Source organism: Mustela erminea, chromosome 19, assembly GCF_009829155.1.
Source record: "Mustela erminea isolate mMusErm1 chromosome 19, mMusErm1.Pri, whole genome shotgun sequence".
NCBI lineage: Eukaryota > Metazoa > Chordata > Mammalia > Carnivora > Mustelidae > Mustela > Mustela erminea.
In genome coordinates, this window is record NC_045632.1 from 9871414 (window position 1) to 9892160 (window position 20747).

Here is a 20747-nt window from a genome sequence, read left to right on the forward strand (position 1 = left end):
CTTTTAAAAATGACTGATGACTCTAAAAAGGGTTAAGAAGACAAAGATGCTGCCTTTACAAGGGATCAATACTAGAGTAGAACCACATAGTCCACCTTTGTAAGGGAAAGCCTTACTTTCCCTTATAATGGATATTAATGGATGTAGAAGGGATGTCAGAATTAGAAAAACGGGTTTTTTTTTTTAATCAAATAACGAAGGACAAGTCTGAATCACTCTAAAATCAATTACTGATCAATGAGTAACGTCACACAGATGGCTAGCCACCCTTACGTAAGAGAGCGAAATGCATGTTGGGAGCAGGGCTGGTCTCTCGTCCCCAAGCAAGTCTTTGCTCTGAACTATATTTCCCAGAAGTCTGTGAGGCACAGCTCCTTGTGGGCCGCGTAGGGTTCCATGCTGGCGAAGTAGACCGCCTCATGTGCAGCTCCGCGTATTCCCGGGCTGCTGAACTACATTTCCCAGAGACCCCTGCGCCGCTCCCTCCCCGGAGTCGGAGCGCCCGGAGGTGCCGCCTGGGAGAGGTTTACTGCGCGGAGGATTGTCTGGGTTCAGCATCCCGTGGCCGCGGTCCCGAGTTGACATCCAGCCTTGCGCCCCCTCCCGACGCCCTGAGTCCTGGGGTCCCGAGAGGTGAGTGACTGGCCTCCTGGCAGGAAACCCATGCGCGCTGCGGCGGGAAAGGGCGGCCAGGAGGGCGCCCCGGGAGAGGAGGCCGGACGCGGAGCCGGGGCCCGCCGCCCGGTAGAGGAGTGCGGTGGTGGCGGGGGTGTTGGGGCCCGGGGACCCCGGGGAGGGGACAGTCCCCGGCTCCGTGGCTGTGACGCACTTCGGGGAGTGTGTGGGGGCGGGGCGGCGCTGCCCGGCAGCGGCTGCGCGCGGGGAGGGACCCCTGCGCTGCCGCGGGGGTGGCCGCGGGACCGATTGGGGGGACCGGCCGGGGCGGGGGGACAGTGCAGCCTGCAGCTCTGAGGTCCGACTGCCTTCTCCGGCCTCGCAGGCCAACTCAGGGGCAGTGGTCTCGGAGGGAGGAGAGAGCCCGCGCCCCGCAGATAGTGACCAGCAGGAAGGGCGCAGGCACAGGGCTGAGATGACTGAGGGGAGCAGCGCTCTCCTGGCTCCCTGAGTAGCAGGAGGGAACGGGGAGATGCGGGCAGGGGGCTGCTGCATACCTCAGAACCCCTTTTACTGCGGCCTGGTCCCCAGAAAGCTCAGAGATACCAGATCGCAGTTCCCCCTTGTTTGCGATCGGGTTGAGTTAGGGTGCGTTGGTCTGGACGGAGCTTTCTGATTCCACGTGTGCTCCAGAAAGGCCCTAGTATCTCCTTCTCTTTCCCCCAGGCAAGCCGTCCTCCGGAACAAGCACCCTGAAGGAAGAAGACTCGTAGCGCATCTTAAAGTCAAGGTTCAGATGAGTTACCTTTTCGTTCGGTACATGTCTGGTGTTGAGAGGACTCTGGAATATTTGCTCTCCCTGGCCTGAAATGCCCCCCACCAAGACGAATTCTTTGCCGAGAGGCGAGATGGGGCCTTGCATTTGTATGCGCAGAACAGAAGGACAGGGCCGGGAGGTTCGCGTTGTGCTTGATTTTAGCCTGTGGTTTGGTTAGGAAGATACTTGTTTTAAGGTGGGATTCTGTCTTTCCCACAGGCCTGACTGTCAGAGTACAGTGAGAACAGAGAAGGTTTGATTCTTGTGGCCACTAAATAACAACGTTTCCAGCTTGGTGATGCTTTTAAATTTAAAAATTTTAAAAGTGGGGTTTGAGTGGCGCCTGGCTGGCCCAGTGAGTAGAGTGTGCAACTATTAGGAAGTGTGCTGCCCCAGCGAGCAGGTGGGCGTGGAGCTCCTGATCCCTGGGTTGTGAGTTCCAGCCCCACGTTTGCCAAGGAGCCCACTTAAACTTTTAAAAAATAAAATGAAATAAAATTCTAAGGAATTGAGCCATTATTTTAATAAGTAAATAAATAAAAATGGGGTTTGAACAAAGGTCTTTATCATCAAAGGCAGGGTTGTTTTTTTTTTTTTCACTGATCAGTAAATAGAAATTTGTTGTATTGTCCACATCTTTTTGGAAGTCTGACAGCTTCAGTCTGTTTCAGTTGCATCTTTGCATGAACTGCGAGAAGCAATGTGGCTTGATGTTAAGTGTGAGTTCTGAGACTTAGAGCAGGGCTTGGCAGGCTTTCCCTCTGAAAGGTCACATATCGAACAGTTCATGCTTTGTAGGCTACGTATGGTTCCATATTCTTCTTATTCAATTGATCTTGTTAATTTTTACAGTGGTTTTAGATTTGCAGAAAAAATTGCAAAGTTGGTAGGGAGAATTCCCCGATACCCTGTACCCACTGTCCCGTTGTTAACAACTTACCTTAGTATGGGATAGTAGTTAAAATTGGTGAGCCTGTTCTGATATGTTAACTGAAGTTCATGCTTTATTCAGATTTCCTTAGTTTTTATGTAACATTCTTCATGTATTCCAGGATGCGATCCCGGAGATCACATTACATTTCATTGTCATGTGTCCTTAAGCTCCTCTTGGCTATGACAGTTTCTCAGACTTATCTTGTTTCTGATGACCCTGAAGGTTTTAAGAGGTACAGGTGTTTGGTAGGATGCCCCTGTCTTGGAACCTGGTGCTTTTCTCGTGATTGGCCTGGGCCTTTGGTTTTGGGAGTGGGAGATCACTACTTTCGTCATGTCGTGGCAGGAAGACAAACCGTCAGCATGATTTATGATTGCGGAGTGTGTGCTTGGTTATCTAGCTGAGGTGGTTTGTCAGTTTTCTCTACTATGAAGCTACTCCCATTTTTCAAAGACCAGGTCTCCCCAGGGAACAGCTGCATGTTTCAGAAATCCTGTCTAGACTAGAACCTAGTCACACTGATCCTGACCCTGCCTCGGTGGTCACATCTTTCTTTCTTCTCTCCCGCTCATTCGCTTGTAAGGACCCCTGCAATTATGTTGGGCCTACCTGGCGTAATTTGGGCCACGTCCCTGTCTTGAAGTCAGCCGACCAGCAACCCCGAGTCCAAGGCAACTTAACTCCCCTTTGCCATGTAATATAATGTGTTCACAGGCTCCAGGGTTGGGACACGGACATGTTGGGGAGACAGGCCTATCCACACCCAGTTAGGCTCATGACCACAATATACCCACTCCCCCATAACTGTGGATTTTTTCTTTATTGATTTGTTTTAAACTGGGGACTATCTTAAATCCTGTTTCTTATCATGGAATTAATACAGGCCTGCAGCAAAAGGTTGTTTCCTAAGGAGCTCGTAAAGAAGACACTTGAAATTACCCATAGCTGTACCATCCAGAGATAATTGCTGTTAATATTTTGGTATGTGTGTTTCCAGCCCTTCCCCCACCCCATGCATGGGTGTGTGCATATATGTCTCCAGAGCATTGGATCCTGCTGATACATAATTGAACCAAACAGTCTCCAAATCTTGGTTTATAGAGGAGTCCAGCTCAGTTGTGGGTCACGTGATACCTGTGTGCATGTGGAGAGGAGAGTGGTGTACTGGTGGGTCGCATCTTGCTTTCCAAAAACCTCTCATACATTTACACCTTAAAGGATTAGAAAGACATCATTTGAAACTAATGCCACGAACACATGATCAGTAAAGACAGGCTTTCAAAATTTGATTTTCTAGGATTTTAATTTTTCTTTCACAGAGCATGACAGGAGTCACTGATACTATAAATACAAACTGCATGTAACATTTCCATGAGTGGATATTTGAGAAAAATGTAAGAAGACAGTAGTTTAAAATGTTCACGTAAACAGAGGCACCTGGCTGGCTTAGTGGAACATGCGACCCTTAGAGTCATGGGTTCAAACCCCATATTGGGTTTAGAGATTGTTTATTTTTTTTAAATTAAAGTGTTCACAGAAATCTTCCTTGGAATAAAAGATCTGGCCACTTGCTAGTGTTCTCAGTTTGGCCTCTCCTCAGTTTGTTTTATTTTATTTATTTTAGACAGAGAGTGTGAGCAGGGGAGTTGCAGAGGGAGAGCCTCAAACAGACTCCATGCCCAGCATGGAGCCTGTTGGGGGGCTCGATCTCACAACCCAGAGATCATGACCTGAGCCAGAACAAAGGGTTGGACACTTAAGACTGAACCACCCAGGTGCCCCTCAGTTTACATTCTTTGAGCTGGATTTTCCATGCAGAAGCATGTCTGTCCCTCTCTGCGGATGGAGAGGAACATTTCCTCCTTATATGTCTTAGACCCTTCTTTTTTTGCTAATGTTAATATAAAAGAACTTCGTTTTTAAGAGGCTCTGAAAGTTTTGAGTTAGTGTGGATTATAGAGGCCACAGTTGTGAGTGCGTGTTTTAGCATAAGAAGAAAGGAGAAGGCGGGCTTGAGTTTTTTCTATAAAATCAGATTAAGGGTTGTGTAATTTACTGATTTTCAATTATAACTGCTAAATTGTATTAAGTAACTGTTGATATTACTGTGTTTCATGTAGATTATCTTCCTAAAAGTTCAGTGCAGTCTTAACCTGGCAGGTGCTGTTTCTAACCCCAGTCTTCCGCGGGGAAGAGACAGTATGGGGTTAGTAATGGTCAGAGCTCAGATTCACATCCTGAAAGTCAGACCACAGAGCCTTATTCTTACTTTCACCAAGAGCTCTCCTCCCACATTATGCATACATTATTAAACCTACCTTCTTCACTTAGCACTTCAGCTTAAATTTCTTTCTCAAATAGTATAAATCAGTGTCGTTATTAGTAAGCACATTAGATGCAATTATAGCAGACATAATTTATTTAATCTCTTTTATATGAGATATTTCTGCTTTTTTTTTTCTTTCATTTTTAAAAATGATTCTCTGGAAAATCTGAATAAAATTGGTGGATGACATCAGTATCAATGTCCTGGTCGTTACATCGTACTACATATTTGTGATGGATTACCATTGGGGTCAGTCGGGGGAAGGGTGCGGGATCCTGCGGTATTATTGCTTACAGCTGCACATGAATCTACACTTAGTTCAGAAAGTTTTTTGGAACCTAGCCCTTGAACATTCTGATACATACATTTGTGCACTACTCTACCTGTTTCCAAGGGATAAGTCCAGAAAGTAGAATGCTGCAGCCGAGCCATACTCTTGTTAAGTGCCTGCAATACGATAGCAGTGCTTAGAACAGCAGGTGACTGAGAGGACGTTGTTCCCTGCCCATTTCTTATGAACCAGCTGGAAAGGGAAACTGAATGGAAGCCCAGGGCAGCCTGTGGTCACGGCCTATGGAGACTTCTAGGTGACTGTGCCATGAGAGGTGCTGGGAAGGGGACATCATTCTCTTGTCAGGTCATGACAGGATCATTCTGAACACATGGGCTCTGTGTGGAGTACAGTGGAATTTGTTTGCTAAGTGTTACACCATACATGTTTTATAATGATGTTGATGCAAAGTGAAGCCTACAGGGTCCCGTGGTGTAGGGTTCCACAGGACGCCATGGCTGGAGGAAAAAGCTCAGTCAAGTTCAGCCTCCCACCCAGATAGCTGTCAGCACGCACAGAACGTCCTTCAGAATCTTAGTCATTTTTCTAGTCAGTGCCCTGACATATGTGGGTGTAGGTAGACATCAAAGAGTTGCTTTAGGGGTTAGGAAGCAAAAGGAAACAAAAGTTGTGAGTAAAATAATGCAAAGATACCTCAGAGGGAAACTGTTTAAAAAGAAGTTTCTCTGAGAGTCTGTCGTTTCATGAATTAAAAAGAAACGCACACACATACACATGTCAGGCCAATGTCTTGCTCCTCTTAGACACCCCATGAGGTGTACTTAAAAAGAAGAAAAGCAAGGTCAAACGGTGTGTCTGGGTGTCACCAGGACCACCACCAGGTTCTTGTTTCTCTGGGTGGACTCACAGGATTCAACACGTAGTCCTGTCCAAGGCCAGGATTTATGCAATGAAAGGATACATAGTACCATCAGCAGAGGGACAGGTGCATGGGACAGACGACACCAGAAGGAAACCGGGCACGTGCTTCCCAGAGCGCTCTCCCAGTGCAGGCAAGTAGGACACGCATAATCACTCCAGCAGCAAGTTACAGCAACACCCTCGAAGCCTTGTCCACCAGGGAAGCTCATGTGGGCAGGGAAGGCCAGGGTTTTTATCAGTCACAGAGGACCCTCTCTCTGGCACATACCAAAGTTCCAGACTCCCAGAGGAAAGCACAGGCTCAGCAGGATAAACCACATCATTCATACAAACAGCTGAAGAGCCATGAGCCACTCCTGTCAGGCAGGGAACCGCGGGGACCCTCTGGAGGTCCAGTCATAGGCCAGTCTCACAAGCAGTTTTTGCTCGTTACTCTTTCTGCACAAGGGATCATGACCTTTCCAGGCCTTTTCTTTTTCTTTTCTTTTTTTTTTTTTTTTTTTGCTGTTTCTCTGTTTCTGTTTTATATCTCTCTCGGAACTAGAAGGATTCCTAGAAGTCCCTTGAGACCCGTTCTACTCAGAGTTCCCAGTAAATACAGGGAGAGGATATAGATTCACCCCAGCCAGGGAAACAAGCCTATAAACTCAAGTCCCGGAGTATCCCCAGCATGGAGCTTCCAGTGTCCTCTCCCACTGGAGTTGGGACTGGGTGCTCTGTTGGCATCGATGTAGAACAGTATGCATAGAGGATTGCCAACCGGGGAAGGTCACCGAGCTTCACGACCCAGAGTTTCCGCTGGGGCTTCAGCACTTAGGCACAGTTCACTGATCGATCATCCAGATGTGGCTGACTCATCTACGTGTCAGTCTCAGTTCCCAGGCCAGTTGATACCACATGACCCAAAGCGCCACCCTGAATCTCCTGGTGGGTCTTCTTGGTGTAGTCAGTTCCCGCCCTACGACTGGTCAAAACCAAGACCTTCCTATCAGGTATAATGTAGATTACCTCTTGGAAGTAGGGGACAAAAAACAAAAAGGAATGAGATCTTGCCACTTGCAACAAGATGGATGCACCTAGAGAGTATGATGCTCAGTGAAAAGAGAAAGGTAAAAACCATATGACTTCACTTATACGTGGCATCTAAATAATAAATCATACGAACAAACGTAAACAAGAACAAACCCATAAATCCAGAAAACAGATAAACATAGTTTCCAGGGGGCAGGGGGGCCAAAATGGGTGAAGGGGAGCCGGAGGCCCAGGCTTCCAATTATGGAGTGAGTCCTGGGGAGGGAAGTCACCGCATAGGGAACATAGTCCATGGTGACGTGTGGTGACGGAAGGCAGCTACACCTGTGGCGTGTACAGTATAATGTACAGATTTGTGGAATCGCCGTGTTGTACACCTGACACTAACTAATACCGTGTGTCAGCATAGTTCAGGTAAGAAAAAACATGTTGAGGGGTGCCTGGCTGGCTTATTCGGTGGAGAATGCAACTCTCAATCTAAGGGTCATGAGTTCAAGCCCCATGTGGGCAGTAGAGCATACCTCAAAAAAAAAATTGTTTTTAAGTTACATTGAGAAACAACAGATAAAAATAGGTATGACTTCAAGGCAAAAACAAATAAAAACTCTTCTGTGTGCACAGCTGGGTTTTACAGGGCTTCAGGAAGGTTATTTTTCTGTTTTGTTCACATCCCTCTTCATCCTTTCTGGATTCATCATGTTGGTGTGTGTGTCTTGTGGGAGAGGAAACAGCCAGGGTCGGGAGGCTTGGAAACAAAGATGGAGGACCAGTAAGCTCGTATGAAGTCATTTGGGGACCAAGGTGCACTTATTTTAATGCCTGTTTTTTTCTCATCTATCTCTGGCTTCTCTGGATTTTGTGTCTTTGATAAAAGAAACCCCAAGAGGACAGATCAGTTGATTCTAGAACTATGGCACACGTAAGTATATATTTCTTTCCTTCTTAAAATGTATTTAGGTCCCGTGGCTGTTCTTGTGAAATATTCCTGAAGCCTCCTGCCCATCCCAGGCCCATGTAATGACCCACTGCCAGGTTCTTCCTATTCTGGCGAATGGCAGTGCCGTATAGCCCCTGCCCACCTCTGTGACTAATGCTCTCTTCACCCCCGAGCTGGGCATTTCGTGTCTCCTCTGTGCTCACCTTGCCGTCAAGAGGAATGCGGGAGCAGGACGGGAGGAGAGTCCCTTGGGAGAAATACGAGTCATGGGTGTGGTTTATGAGTTGCAGATGTTGGTCCCCGTTTGACCGCATGCAAAAACGGAAACTCCCTGCCGTTCTCCACCGGCGTTTTTCCCCGGCGGAGGGGAGGGAAAGTTCACGTTGGCGGCTCTCCGGGTCAGTGGTGGTGAGAGCTGGAGCTCCGTGAGGCTTTTGGGATTGGCTTGGACTGTGATGGGGGCCCGAGCGCTGAGAGGCCGCGAGGTTACCAGGGGATATGAAGGGTGCCTGTTGAGCACACCCTCCACACCCGCCAGCGTCCACAGCGTCTGACAGCAGTTCTCTCAATCAGGAGCAGAGAAAAGCCCGGGGTGGTGGGTTGTCACGGCCACCCAGTGCAGAAGTTGCAGGTGATCATATACCCCCAGAATTGGGGAAAACCTTAGATGTTTGGTTGTACCTAAGTGTACAACTAAGAATTAAGTCCAGTCCATCCCTGCGATGGAATAAGAAAATGCTTTTGTCGTCACGTAGGAAGAATGCTTAAAACCTTGGCAAAATGATGACCTTGAGGCTGAGAATATTCAGGCACATAAACCCTCGTTTCAAAAATAAAAGCTCTCACTTCACACTTCAGAATCAAAAGCCTAGGCCTTTTCCTTCCCTGGGAGGGTGGAAAGGTGCCGCAGGCATCCACGCTTGCCGAGATGTGACGAGGCAGGCCCGTAGCGGGCCCCGTGCTTGTGAACAGGAGCAGCCCGGGATGGTTTCGTGCCTCCTGACAGCTTGGGGTGATGAGGTGTTGCGCAGGGTGTGCGCTTTCTCTGCAGCAGCGAGCTCTTCAGGAGCATTAGGGGCTCTGCTCTGTCCCAGTCCCCACTGTGCCCCACCTACCTCACAGGCCTGTGGTCTGCTGCTGGGTCCAGCCCAACCCAGAGCAGAGCCCTCTCTGTGCTGTCCTTCTCCTCAGGGACATGTGGGTTTGTGTTTTCAGGGTTTGGTGACATTCTCAGACGTAGCCATCAACTTCTCTCAGGAGGAGTGGGCGTGCCTGAACTCCTCACAGAGGGACCTGTACTGGGACGTGATGTTGGAGAACTACAGTAACCTGGTCTCCCTGGGTGAGTTGCCTGTCCGCAGGAATGTCTGTTCCCTCCACTGCGAGTGTCAGGACTGACTTCCAAGAATGGGTTGAATTTCTTCCTCTTCTCAAGAAGTGTCTTGAGCCTTGTCTCATCTAAAATGGGCATCACGCACCTCCATCTCCTCACCCTCTTCCCATCTTGGCCGGGCCCTTCCTCTAAGCCCCTCTCCTCCTCAGTGACCAGAGGGTGAATTCCAGTTCTAACCGTCTTCAGAGTTGAGCTGCACCCCGGCTTGGTGTGTTCATGCCCGACTGCTGCTAGTGGTCTGCGGCACTCTGGGGGGCCACCTCAGGGAGCTTGACTTCCTCTAGTAAGCCAGCCTGCATTGGAAGTGGAGCGAAGCGGCGTTTTCCAGGGGCTGTGCTTTGTACCTGAGGTGAGGCGGAAAGTTACAATTCCTGAATTCTGAGTTACAGTTTGGAGGAAACATCTTATATGCATCTCAGGCTATGTCTTGTTTTTCTATTAGAGAGGTAACAGCCGTAATAGTAGTGGCTGATTGCTACACTTGGCCTCAGTCCCACGAGTTTGTGGGGTAGGCACGATTGCTGTGTCGAACTTGTGGGTGGGTTTATTCAGATACGGAGTAACTTGATCAGACAGGGGAGGCAGAACCAAGAATCCACACTGTCACCTCCCCTCTTGTCCTGCCTCCAAAGGTAAGACCCTCGGAATTTGAAATAAGACCTTTCTTCTCTGGTTGCCTGTTCTTTAATCCCTTTTCTTTTCTGCATTCTCATCATTTTGACTTTCAGCTTGACATAAATTTCTACGTCTCCATCAAAGGTTTTTTTGTGTTTTTTGTTTTGTTTTGTTTTTAAGGTTTCATTTATTCATTTGAGAGAGAGAGAGCATGGCGGGGGGTTGGGGAGTAGCAGGCAGAGGGAGAGGCAGGCTCCCTGCTGAGCAGAGAGCCCCAGAGGCAGGACTTGATCCCAAGATCTGGAAATCACAGCCTGAGCCGAAGGCAGATGCTTAACCCTCTGAGCTACCCAGGCGTTCCTCCAAAGAACTTTTGAGCATATAATTTTTTTCTCAAATTCTACACCATGTGACATTTCTTTTTGTGAAAGCAGGACCTTTCATTTCTAAGCCAGATGTGACTTGCTGTGTTGGGGAACAAGGGAAAGAGCCTTGATGGCTGAGAGGGAGCACAGTGCCGAGGAGAATGACAGCTGTGCTGACTGGGACAAGCCATCGCTGCAGTAAACAGCTCTGTGAGGCAGGAATGGGTGTACCCCTTGGGCATTTGGAAAGCTCCCTATGAAGGCCACGGATGGCCTCTGGGGAAGAAGTCACCACCATGAACCTGATCTTCGTCCCATTCCCCTCTTACTGGTTTGCTTCTTGCTTACTCCTGCTTCCCATGTTGCTGATGCTGCTGGTCCGTGGGCCACGCCTTGAGTAGCAGGGGTGCAGACCGCATGACCCCGTGCCCTTCGTAGCTCCTGCGAGGTGGTTGGTATCCCAGCCTTGAGTGCTCTTTTCCTTTTCTCTAATGTTCGCTAATGCTCCTTCCTGGATGCTGTTACATTCTGACGTCACAGGACGTCATCCAGTATGGTTCTTCCTGTGCGGTTAGCCCTCACCGACACCCAGTATGCAGACCCACAGCTCAGCGGGCATGCACCGAGCGCCCTTCTGTTACTGCTTTGTTTGTTTGCGCTCCCAGTTCTTACAGAGAACTGTGCTGTATCTGCTATTTGGTTATGTAGTGACACTGTTCGTAACGAATAAAAATGTTGTTTTTAAAGGAAAAACTGTTAGTTCTTATAATAAAGGGCTGGTTGGCTCGCTTGCCCCAAAGCTAATCATCTGACGCTTTCTGGCACCATTATGAAGTCATGCACTTAAGTGCGTTCTGGGTTTTGCAGCCTGGTGGAGTTAAGCGTCCCCATTGACGGTCAGATCCCCCAAAACATTCCCTCACAGGCGTTGACCATGTTTGTTGCAGTTACTCCTACAATGTCCCTTTCATTGCCTTTGATGGTGGGTCTTTTTTTCCAGAATCGTTTTCGTTATGTGACTAACAGGTACCTTAACTTCAGAATGTTAGTTTTATACCCAGGTTATTTTCTTGTTTTTCACATTAGTTCTATATTTGATTTTCCTGGGTTTGTCCAGGTGCATCATCACATCATCCACACGTTGTGTTCTGTTTTTGAGATCTGCCCCTCCGATTGCTTTTTCCTTAATTATGGCAGCTGATAGGAAATCGGCGGGCTAAGAGGCGGTTCCTCTTCCTTGTCTGACTTCAGCAGGAGCGTCTGCGATGTTTCCTCATTAAGTACAGTGGAGCCATACATTTAATGAGAGCCCTAGGTGACTTGTGTTGTTCTCCTAGAAAAGTTTTATTTCTGTCAGAGAAGTTTTTGGTTTGTGGTTAGGTTCGTTTGCGTTTTAATTTTCCTTAAAATGAAACAAACTGTTAATTTTTTCCAGATTTAGAGTCACCATATGGGACCAAGAGTTTGCCTACAGAAAAGGGCCTTTATGAAATGAATTTATCCAAATGGAACTCAAATGGAAAATGTAAATCCCTTGGCCTTGACTGGATGTGTGAAGGTGAGTGTGAAAGACCACGGGGCCCTCAAGAGGGCTGTTTCAATCAAATGATAATCAACTGTGAGAAAACGCCTGCTTGTAGAGAAAATACCTCTGTTAGACCACAGCAGAGACTTCATACTAGGGAGAATTCCTATGAATGTAAGGAATGTGGGAAGGCCTTTAGTCGTGGCTACCAGCTCACTCAGCATCAGAAAATTCACACGGGTGAGAAACCCTATGAATGTAAGGACTGTAAAAAGGCCTTTCGTTGGGGTAATCAGCTCACTCAGCATCAGAAAATCCACACTGGTGAGAAACCCTATGAATGTAAGGACTGTGGGAAGGCCTTTAGATGGGGTTCGAGCCTCGTCATTCATAAGAGAATCCATACGGGAGAGAAACCCTATGAATGTAAGGACTGCGGGAAAGCCTTTAGACGTGGTGACGAACTCACTCAGCACCAGAGATTTCACACTGGGGAGAAAGACTATGAATGCAAAGACTGCGGCAAGACCTTTAGCCGTGTGTATAAACTAATTCAGCACAAGAGAATTCATAGTGGTGAAAAACCCTATGAATGTAAGGACTGTGGGAAGGCCTTTATCTGTGGCTCGAGCCTCGTTCAGCATAAGAGAATTCATACTGGTGAGAAGCCCTACGAATGTCAGGAATGTGGGAAGGCCTTCACTCGAGTCAATTATCTCACCCAGCATCAGAAAATCCACACTGGTGAGAAACCTCACGAATGTAAGGAGTGTGGGAAGGCCTTTCGCTGGGGTTCGAGCCTGGTTAAACATGAGAGAATTCATACTGGTGAGAAGCCATATAAATGCACAGAATGTGGGAAGGCCTTTAATTGTGGCTACCACCTCACCCAGCACGAGAGAATCCACACGGGTGAGACGCCTTACAAGTGCAAGGAGTGTGGGAAGGCCTTCATCTATGGGTCAAGCCTCGTTAAACATGAGAGGATTCATACAGGGGAAAAGCCCTATGAGTGTAAAGAGTGTGGGAAGGCCTTTAGTCATGGCCATCAACTTACACAGCATCAGAAAATTCACACTGGTGAGAAGTCCTTTTGAGTGTAAGGAATGTGGGAAGGCATGTCACCACGTGAACCATCTTAGAGAACATCCAAGTGTTCACGCTGCTGATAAACCTTTTGAACAAAAAGAAAGGACAGAAATTTCTATGCAGCATTCCTTCCTTCCACAGCACAAGGAAAATCCATGATACAGTTTAGCATGGGAAAGCCTTCACTGGTCACTCTCCTGCTTTCTTATAGCATCTCAGAATAGTCATGCTCAAGGCAGATTTGGAGAATGGAGAAATCACTTCTTCATGATCACAACACACTAAGTGTAGACTTGTTTTTTGTGGGTTTTTTTGTCTTGCTGAATTGGTTTCATGGGTAGATAGAAGCCTCCCTCCACCATTCAAGCTCTATCTCAGATTTGTTCTAGGGAATAACTCTGCTAATGGAACCCATGTGGGAGAGCGTCCCGCCATGGTACACACCCTCCCTTACCATCACCATCCCACCCCTTTACTCCTGTGACACACTGGAAAAATGACCTTGTTACCCCTGTGCGTTGTGTGTGAGATGGGGACAATCACACCTGCCTAATACTGCTGTTGTGGTGACTGAGTTTGGTACATGTAAACTCCGGCGGTGTATCTGGAATACTGTGTATGCTCAATAAATATTAGCTGTTGTTCTTACCATCATCACCGTTAGTGTTGCTCTTAGTGAACTCCTACAGGAACACCCCCCGTGGGCACAAGAATTTAGAAAAGACGGTCCAACTTGTAGAAGGAAATACGGGAGATTACTGTCACAGCCTTGGGTGGACGGTGTTCCTTAGTACACAGAAGATGCGAAACATAAAAAGTTTATACGTTGGACTTCATCGAAAGTACAGAGTTCTGTTCATCGAGTGACACCTCAAAGACTGAAAAAAGTCAGAGGCATACTGGGCAATGTAATAATTCTCCATGCACCTGACAGAGGACGCATATAGAACACAGAATCCCCCAAGTCAGTAAAAAGTCTGTTTTAAAGGGGTGAGGGGACTTAAATAACCACTTCCAAGAGAAGTTGGCCAAATGGTCAGTGAGCAAGTGAAAATGGGCTCAACTTCATTTTTCATCAAGGAAATGCAAAGTAAAACCACCATGCAGCTTCACTAGACACTCACTAGAATAGTTAACATTAAAATCACGTATGAGCCTGTCACTTTGTTGGGTGGTCACATGCGATCTGTTCAGGAAGGAATGGGACCAGTACTCGGGACCTCCACCAGATCCTGGAGGTCCTGCAGCAGGGGCAAAGAGGTGATGTTTGAGGAGGGCAAGTGACTGTGTCCTGTGGGAGGGGCCAGGGCCCAGGATCCAGTCCTGGAAGAGTTGAGGGAGCTGTTAGACTCAGGATGGGCCTAAGCCATCTGAAGTTGTCAGCCCTGGAGAGAAGGGTGTGGGTCCTTTTGTGGAAAGAACCAGAGCCCACAGGAGTGAGTTGAGAAGCAGGAAGAGGGGTGGAAGGGCCTGGTGTTGGGGGGAGGAATGGCTAGTGCTCAGGTCCTGGGAGACCCAAGGAGAGTCCAGGGTAGCCTTCAAGAGCTGGAAGACTTGAATGCTCATGAGTGTGGCCTGGGAGACCTAAGGAGAGCCTTGGCACCATGCTGGCTGTGTGGTTAGAGCACAGAGGAGTGTCTCACAGAGGTCAACAAGGATCCAGAGTCGGGGGTACAAATAGGGCTTATGTGTGGTTTGCCCCAGGGCTGGGGTGCCAGTATCCATAGACTACAGGTGTGGGTGGGTGCTGTCCTGAATAAATGGAGGAGGTGGAGGAGTAAGGAGAGGAGTGTGGTGGGGAAAGGACATGAGGGGATAGAATTGGAAGGGTAGCATGGGGGGCCATAAAGAGGAGGAACAGGAGGGTCACAGTGGAGACAACACCGACAGACTGGAAGCCCCAGGGGAGATGCAGGACACTGTCTGGACACACAAGGGTGATCCGCAGAATGAAACCAGAAGATTGTATGTCCATCAGGACTCCTAGTTCAAGGAACAAAAACCTATTGAAAGTAGCCAAAGGGAGTAGGGTGGGGAGAAAAAAAATGGGCTTGTGCAGAGGAGTCACTGTGATATAGCCTCTACACAACACCTCAAGATACCTGCCCTGAGTTTGTGCTCTGCTTTCCTAGGGTAGCTTTTCTGCTGGTGCTGCACACGGTGGTCCTGACCATGTCAGGTTCATCATTCTTAGGACTCATAACACCAAGAGAAAGTCTCCCAGACCCTTCCACAGGTTTTGCAGAATGGAGTCTCGCTGACTGACTAGTTCATGAATCTATCCTGGAAACTTTGCCCATGGCAGGATGGATTGGAAACATCTCAGTTGCCACCCAAGCCTTATAACCACTCTGGAGCTCACCTAAAGCTTATGGACACAGGGTGGGGCTGGGAAACCTAATGCCAGGAGCCCTCACATACGTCAGCCAGATACCAGACACCAGAATCAGCAGCTCTCCACACCAGGCCAGGAATCAGAACGTTCCTGCAACTAGATGAGGGCATGGATTCGGAAGTGGCTGACAACCCCTCTGCCGGTCTGTGTAGGGGCAGGAAGTGGAGGCAGCTTCTCAGCTCTTCTGTCCCTCTTCAGTTTTAAAATCACCCTTACAGAGCAGTGCAATCCTGGATCGGAGATGAAAGGAGGTCTGTAAAAGCCAAGAGTTTAAGTAACTAGTCACATGGTGCACCCTTGGCCTGGCCTCCTTTTCTGTTTACAGGTGCTCCAGAGTTCATCATAAAATTGCAGCTTCCAATTTACACAGAACATTCCTGTACTCCACTAATCCATCAAGGATTAGAAGCATATGCTGTGTGAATGCCCAGTGTAATTTTCTAACACCATATTTTATACTTCTGACACATCCGTCTGAAAGTGGTCCATTTTATGGGCCTCCAGCACACACTGTATTACTTTGTTTGCCACGTCCTGCACTCAGTTCAGATTCTTTTTTCTAGTGCTAGCACTGCTTACCTGAAAATCACCAAAGTTCCCAGTATTGTGCTACTCAACAAAGGTTTCCATTTTTGGCCTGGGAGCCAGACCCATCTCAGAATTTCATACTCTACATTTGACTTCCATTTCCTTTACAACAAAGCCCCCCATTTGTTCCACAATTTCAACATTAAAAACCTTCAAACTCTGCTTTCTTTGGACTCTTTTTTTAATCTAGTTTTGAAGAGTGCAGTCTCCCAGCAGTTGCCACTCTGGCATCAGAGTTCTGGGAAGTTTTCTTCTTGCTGCATATCAAAGTGTAAGTACATAACCCTTGCTTCAGGCTCAGTTGTTGAAAGACTGAGGTTTAAGGCATCTTGTTGCAGCTCTCTCTGTTATATCACTATTCCTTTGCTTCTGGTGCATATCCAAAACTGAAGATTCTACTGGTTCAGTAGTTTATTGTCTGCGTTCTCCATTAGAGTGTGAGTTCTTGAATCCTGTGACCTGTCTTGGCTTGCTCACCTCTGACTCCTTACCCCTTTGAACAGTGAGAACCATATACATTGTAGGCAGTCAAGAAATGTTTGTTTCACAAATGAATTTTGTTGAGCCTCATTAATGCATGAATTGCTGATTCTCTTCTATATGAGTATAAGACATACTTTATCATTAAGGATATGTCTAAAAGGGACTGCAAGACTTCATGAGGTCTCATGGCAGGGAGGAATGATACGAGGTGCTGAAAGAAAAGGCTGCCAACCAAGAATTCTTTATCTCTCAAAACTGTCCTTCAAAAACAAGAGAGAGGGGCACCTGGGTGGCTCAGTGGGTTAAACCTCTGCCTTTGGTTCAGGTCATGGTCCCAGGATCCTGGGATCAAGTCCTGCATCAGGCTCTCTGCTCAGCAGGGATCCTTCTTCCCCCTCTCCCTCTGCCTTCCTTTCTGCCTGCTTGTGATCTCTCTCTCTATGTGTCAAGTAAATAAAGTCTTTAAAAAAAAGAAATTAAGACAAAAGGAAAAGGAGTTTGCTTGCTAACAGATCTGCCCTATAAGAAATACCGAAGAGTAGTCCTTCAGGCTGAAACAAAAGGACCTTCAACCATAATTTGAAGGCATATAAAGAAACAGTAACTACTCAGGTAAATATGAAACACAGTGAGTGATACGCCTTTTGTTTGTAATCCCTCTTATTTCCTACGTGATTTAAAGGATAAATGCATAAGAAATGATGAGTCTGTGTTAATGGCGCTACATGTCTAAAGCTGTAACTGACCATGATAAGCAGGCATTGGGTAAGAGCTAAGTGGGAGCACAGTGTCTCTGTTACTGATTCTAGTAATCTAATCAAACTAGATTGTTGCAAACATAAGATGTCAGTTATAATTGCCATGGTAATCACTAAGAAAATATCTTTATAAGTATGAATTCCTCATCCACTAGATAGCTGGAGTGGCTACATTAATCAGACAAAACAGGCCTCAAGTCTAAAACTTCTATAGGAAACAAAGGATATCGTATATTAATATACTGAGTTCATATACCAACTATATACACATCAAAGGAACCTTCAAATACATGAAATGAACGTTGATCACCAAAGAAACAGTTCTACAGTCATAGTTAAAGATTTCAGTACCCCCACTTTCAACCACAGTTAGAACATCTGGATGAGAGATTGATTTGAAAAAATAGAAGACCGGCACCTGGGTGGCTCAGTCAGTTAAGCAACCAACAATTGATTTTGGCTCCACACTGAGCAAGGGGTCTGCTTAAGGATTCTCTCTCTCCCTTTGCCCTCCCTTGTTCATCCACTCACATGCATGCCCTACCCCCCACCTCCCCATCGCTCCCTAAAATAAATCCTATAAAACTCCCTCTGCACCTCCCCTTGCTCACACACTCTCACATAAATAAATAAGTCTATTTAAAAATAAGGAGACTGCTTCTCCCTCTCCAGCTCCCCTGTGCTTGTGTTCCCTCTCTATCTCTCTTTGTCATAAATAAATAAACTCTTTTAAAAAATAGGGCGCCTGGGTGGCTCAGTGGGTTAAGCCGCTGCCTTCGGCTCAGGTCATGATCTCAGGGTCCTGGGATCGAGTCCCGCATCGGGTTCTCTGCTCCGCGGGGAGCCTGCTTCCTCCTCTCTCTCTCTCTGCCTGCCTCTCTGCCTACTTGTGATCTCTCTGTGTCAAATGAATAAATAAAATCTTTAAAAAAATAAAATAAAATAAAAATAAAAATAAATATACAAAAATAACAAAAAATAAAAGACCACCGTACAGACTCAAGTAGACCTAACAGACAGCACCACCAGCAACAGAATACACACAGAACCTTCTCCAGGATAGATCATGTTAGGCCACAAAGCAAGTCTCAACAAACTGAAAAGTAGGGCATCCTAGCATCTTGTCCAACCACAAGGGAAATCAAATGAGAAATCAACAGAAAGAGAAGAAAATGCTATGTGGAGATTAAACCACACTACAACAAACAGGTCAAAGAAGAGCTCACAAGGAAACTAGAAAACGGGAGTAAAAATCAAGATAAATGGGATGCTGTGAAAGCAGTGCTCAGAAGGACACTTAGAGCAGTAAACACCTGTGTTTGAAAAGATAGGAAACCAGGAAAAGAAGAGCAAACTAAACACAAAGTTAGCAGAAGGAAGAAAATAGCAGGGACTGGAGTGGAGGAAAAATGAAATAGAGAATAGAAAAATGGCACAAAGGGGGACCTGGGTGGCTCAGTTGGTTAAGCGTCCGACTCTTGATCTGAGCTAAGGTCTTGATCTCAGGGTTGTGAGTTCAGCCCCTGTTGGGCTCCATGCCCATGGGTATGGAGCCTACTTTAAAAAATAAATAAAAGAGGTTCAAAGAATTAACGGAACAAAAAATTGATTCTTTGGGGAAAAAAAATCAGCAAAATTGACAAGGCTTTGACCAGGCTAAGAGAAGAAAGTAATAAAGTAATTATCCAAAGAAAAGCCAGAGATCACTAGCGATGCTTCTGATCTCTTCTAGGCATAGGTGGCTAAAGTGAAGGTCCTCCAAACCCAAGGTCAATCTGAGCTCATCAACACAGCACATGCACGAACACACCTGAACACATTCTGTTCCTGCAAACCCACAGTTGCCAAGCTTTGTCTACCAAGAACCAAATAGTAAATACTTAAGGCTTTGCAGGCCACATGTGCTCATCCTCTTTTTTTTTTTTTTTAACAAGTTTTTAAAAATAAAAAGTACTCTTAGTCTCTAGACCATACAAAAATAGGTCCACAAGCAGTATTGGGGCCATGGACTATAGATTACCTGACTGCTGCACTAAACCAACATTTGAGCATGGGAGAAAATTCTAGAACAGCATTATCCAGTGTGGTAGCCAGTAGCTTCATACCACCATTGGGCTCTTGAAATGTGGCTAGGTGGTAAACTAAGTGTAGAATATATACTAGGATTTGCAGACTGTCCAGAAATAAAAAAGTAAAATAGTTCATTAATAATTTTTACATGTAGGGGCGCCTGGGTGGCTCAGTGGGTTAAAGCCTCTGCCTTCGGCTCAGGTCATGATCCCAGGGTCCTGGGATCGAGCCCCGCATCGGGCTCTCTGCTCAGCAGGGAGCCTGCTTCCTCCCCTCTTTCTCTGCCTGCCTCTCTGCCTACTTGTAATCTCTGTCTGTCAAATAAAATAAATAAAATCTTTAAAAAAATAATAATAATAATAATTTTTACATGTATTACATGTGGAAATAACATTTTGGATATACTGAGCTAAATAAAATCTATTACTAAAATTAATTCCACCTGTTTTTTTGCCCCTTTTAAAGAAGATTTTATTTACTTACTTGACAGAGATCACAAGTAGGCAGAGAGGCAGACAGAGAGAGGGGGAAACAGGCTCCCTGCTGAGGCAGAGAGCCCAATGCGGGGCTCAGTCCCAGGACCCTGGGATCATGACCCGAGCCTAAGGCAGAGGCTTTAACCCACTGAGCCACCCAGGGGCCCCACCTTTTTTTTTTTTTAACATGAAACTAGAACACTTCAATTACTCTTTAGGTCTGTTTGGACAGCACAATACTCTGCTGCTGCAGTTTGGCGAAATTTGCCAAAACTTTTAAGTGTATATGGTCTGACTCAGCCTTTCCACTTATAAGAATATATTATTTTTATACCATTACACATATCACCTTTCCAGAGAACCTCCTCTTATTCTCAGGGTCTCCTTGGTGAAAATTTCATTGATCATTGACTTCCCCTGGAGAGTTGGGGGAGGGGAGATTGTGTGGTTTGATTATGTTCTGATTCCTTTTGTCACGAACACTTTATGGATAGCACTGTTGCCTATGGCAGCCCTCTAGGATGCACATGTATCTGGTTGTCCCATGTTAGTGGTGACAATGGTAATCAACCTTTTTCCATCAGACTTTCATCTTAATTTGTCCCATTAACCAATGCTGCCCTAGCCCTATCATTTCCCTAGGACTTGCAGAATGGTGCTATTTCTAATGCCGCTAATCCTCCACCTACATTTTTAAATTCACTGAATGACTTTGCTACTCCATTTCTTTGACCTCCATCCCTGCAATGGTCACTCTCCCTGAGTCGTTCACCCCACAGACAATTCTGTCCTTGACCATTACCAACATCTTTAGCATCTAGAATCTCAGTTTCACGCATTGTGTTCTGCTGTCTTGTCTTCTCATTCCACCCAACGGCACCCACTGATCAACCACCATTACTTCCCACACTGCCCCCACTTCTGGAAATGCTGTTTTCTTCAACTCAACAACTTTTCTTCATCAGCCTCTCTAGGAGTACCACAGAAATGCAAAGAAAAATGATCTCTTTGGGGCGCCTGGGTGGCTCAGTGGGTTAAAGCCTCTGCCTTCGGCTCAGGTCATGATCCCAGGGTCCTGGGATCGAGCCCCGCATCGGGCTCTCTGCTCATCTCTAC

At 46.5% G+C, this 20747-nt stretch overlaps 1 protein-coding gene across 1 annotated transcript; it reads left to right on the forward strand.

Moving 5' to 3' along the window:
- Positions 1-400: 400 nt before the first annotated feature.
- ZNF331 (zinc finger protein 331) lies at positions 401-14974 on the forward strand. Its single transcript, XM_032324535.1, is given in 6 exon segments — positions 401-633; positions 1342-1405; positions 7812-7856; positions 9090-9216; positions 11683-12860; positions 12862-14974. Coding segments are annotated over 4 exon segments (1473 nt in total). The 5' UTR covers positions 401-633; positions 1342-1405; positions 7812-7847; the 3' UTR covers positions 13021-14974.
- Positions 14975-20747: the final 5773 nt, after the last annotated feature.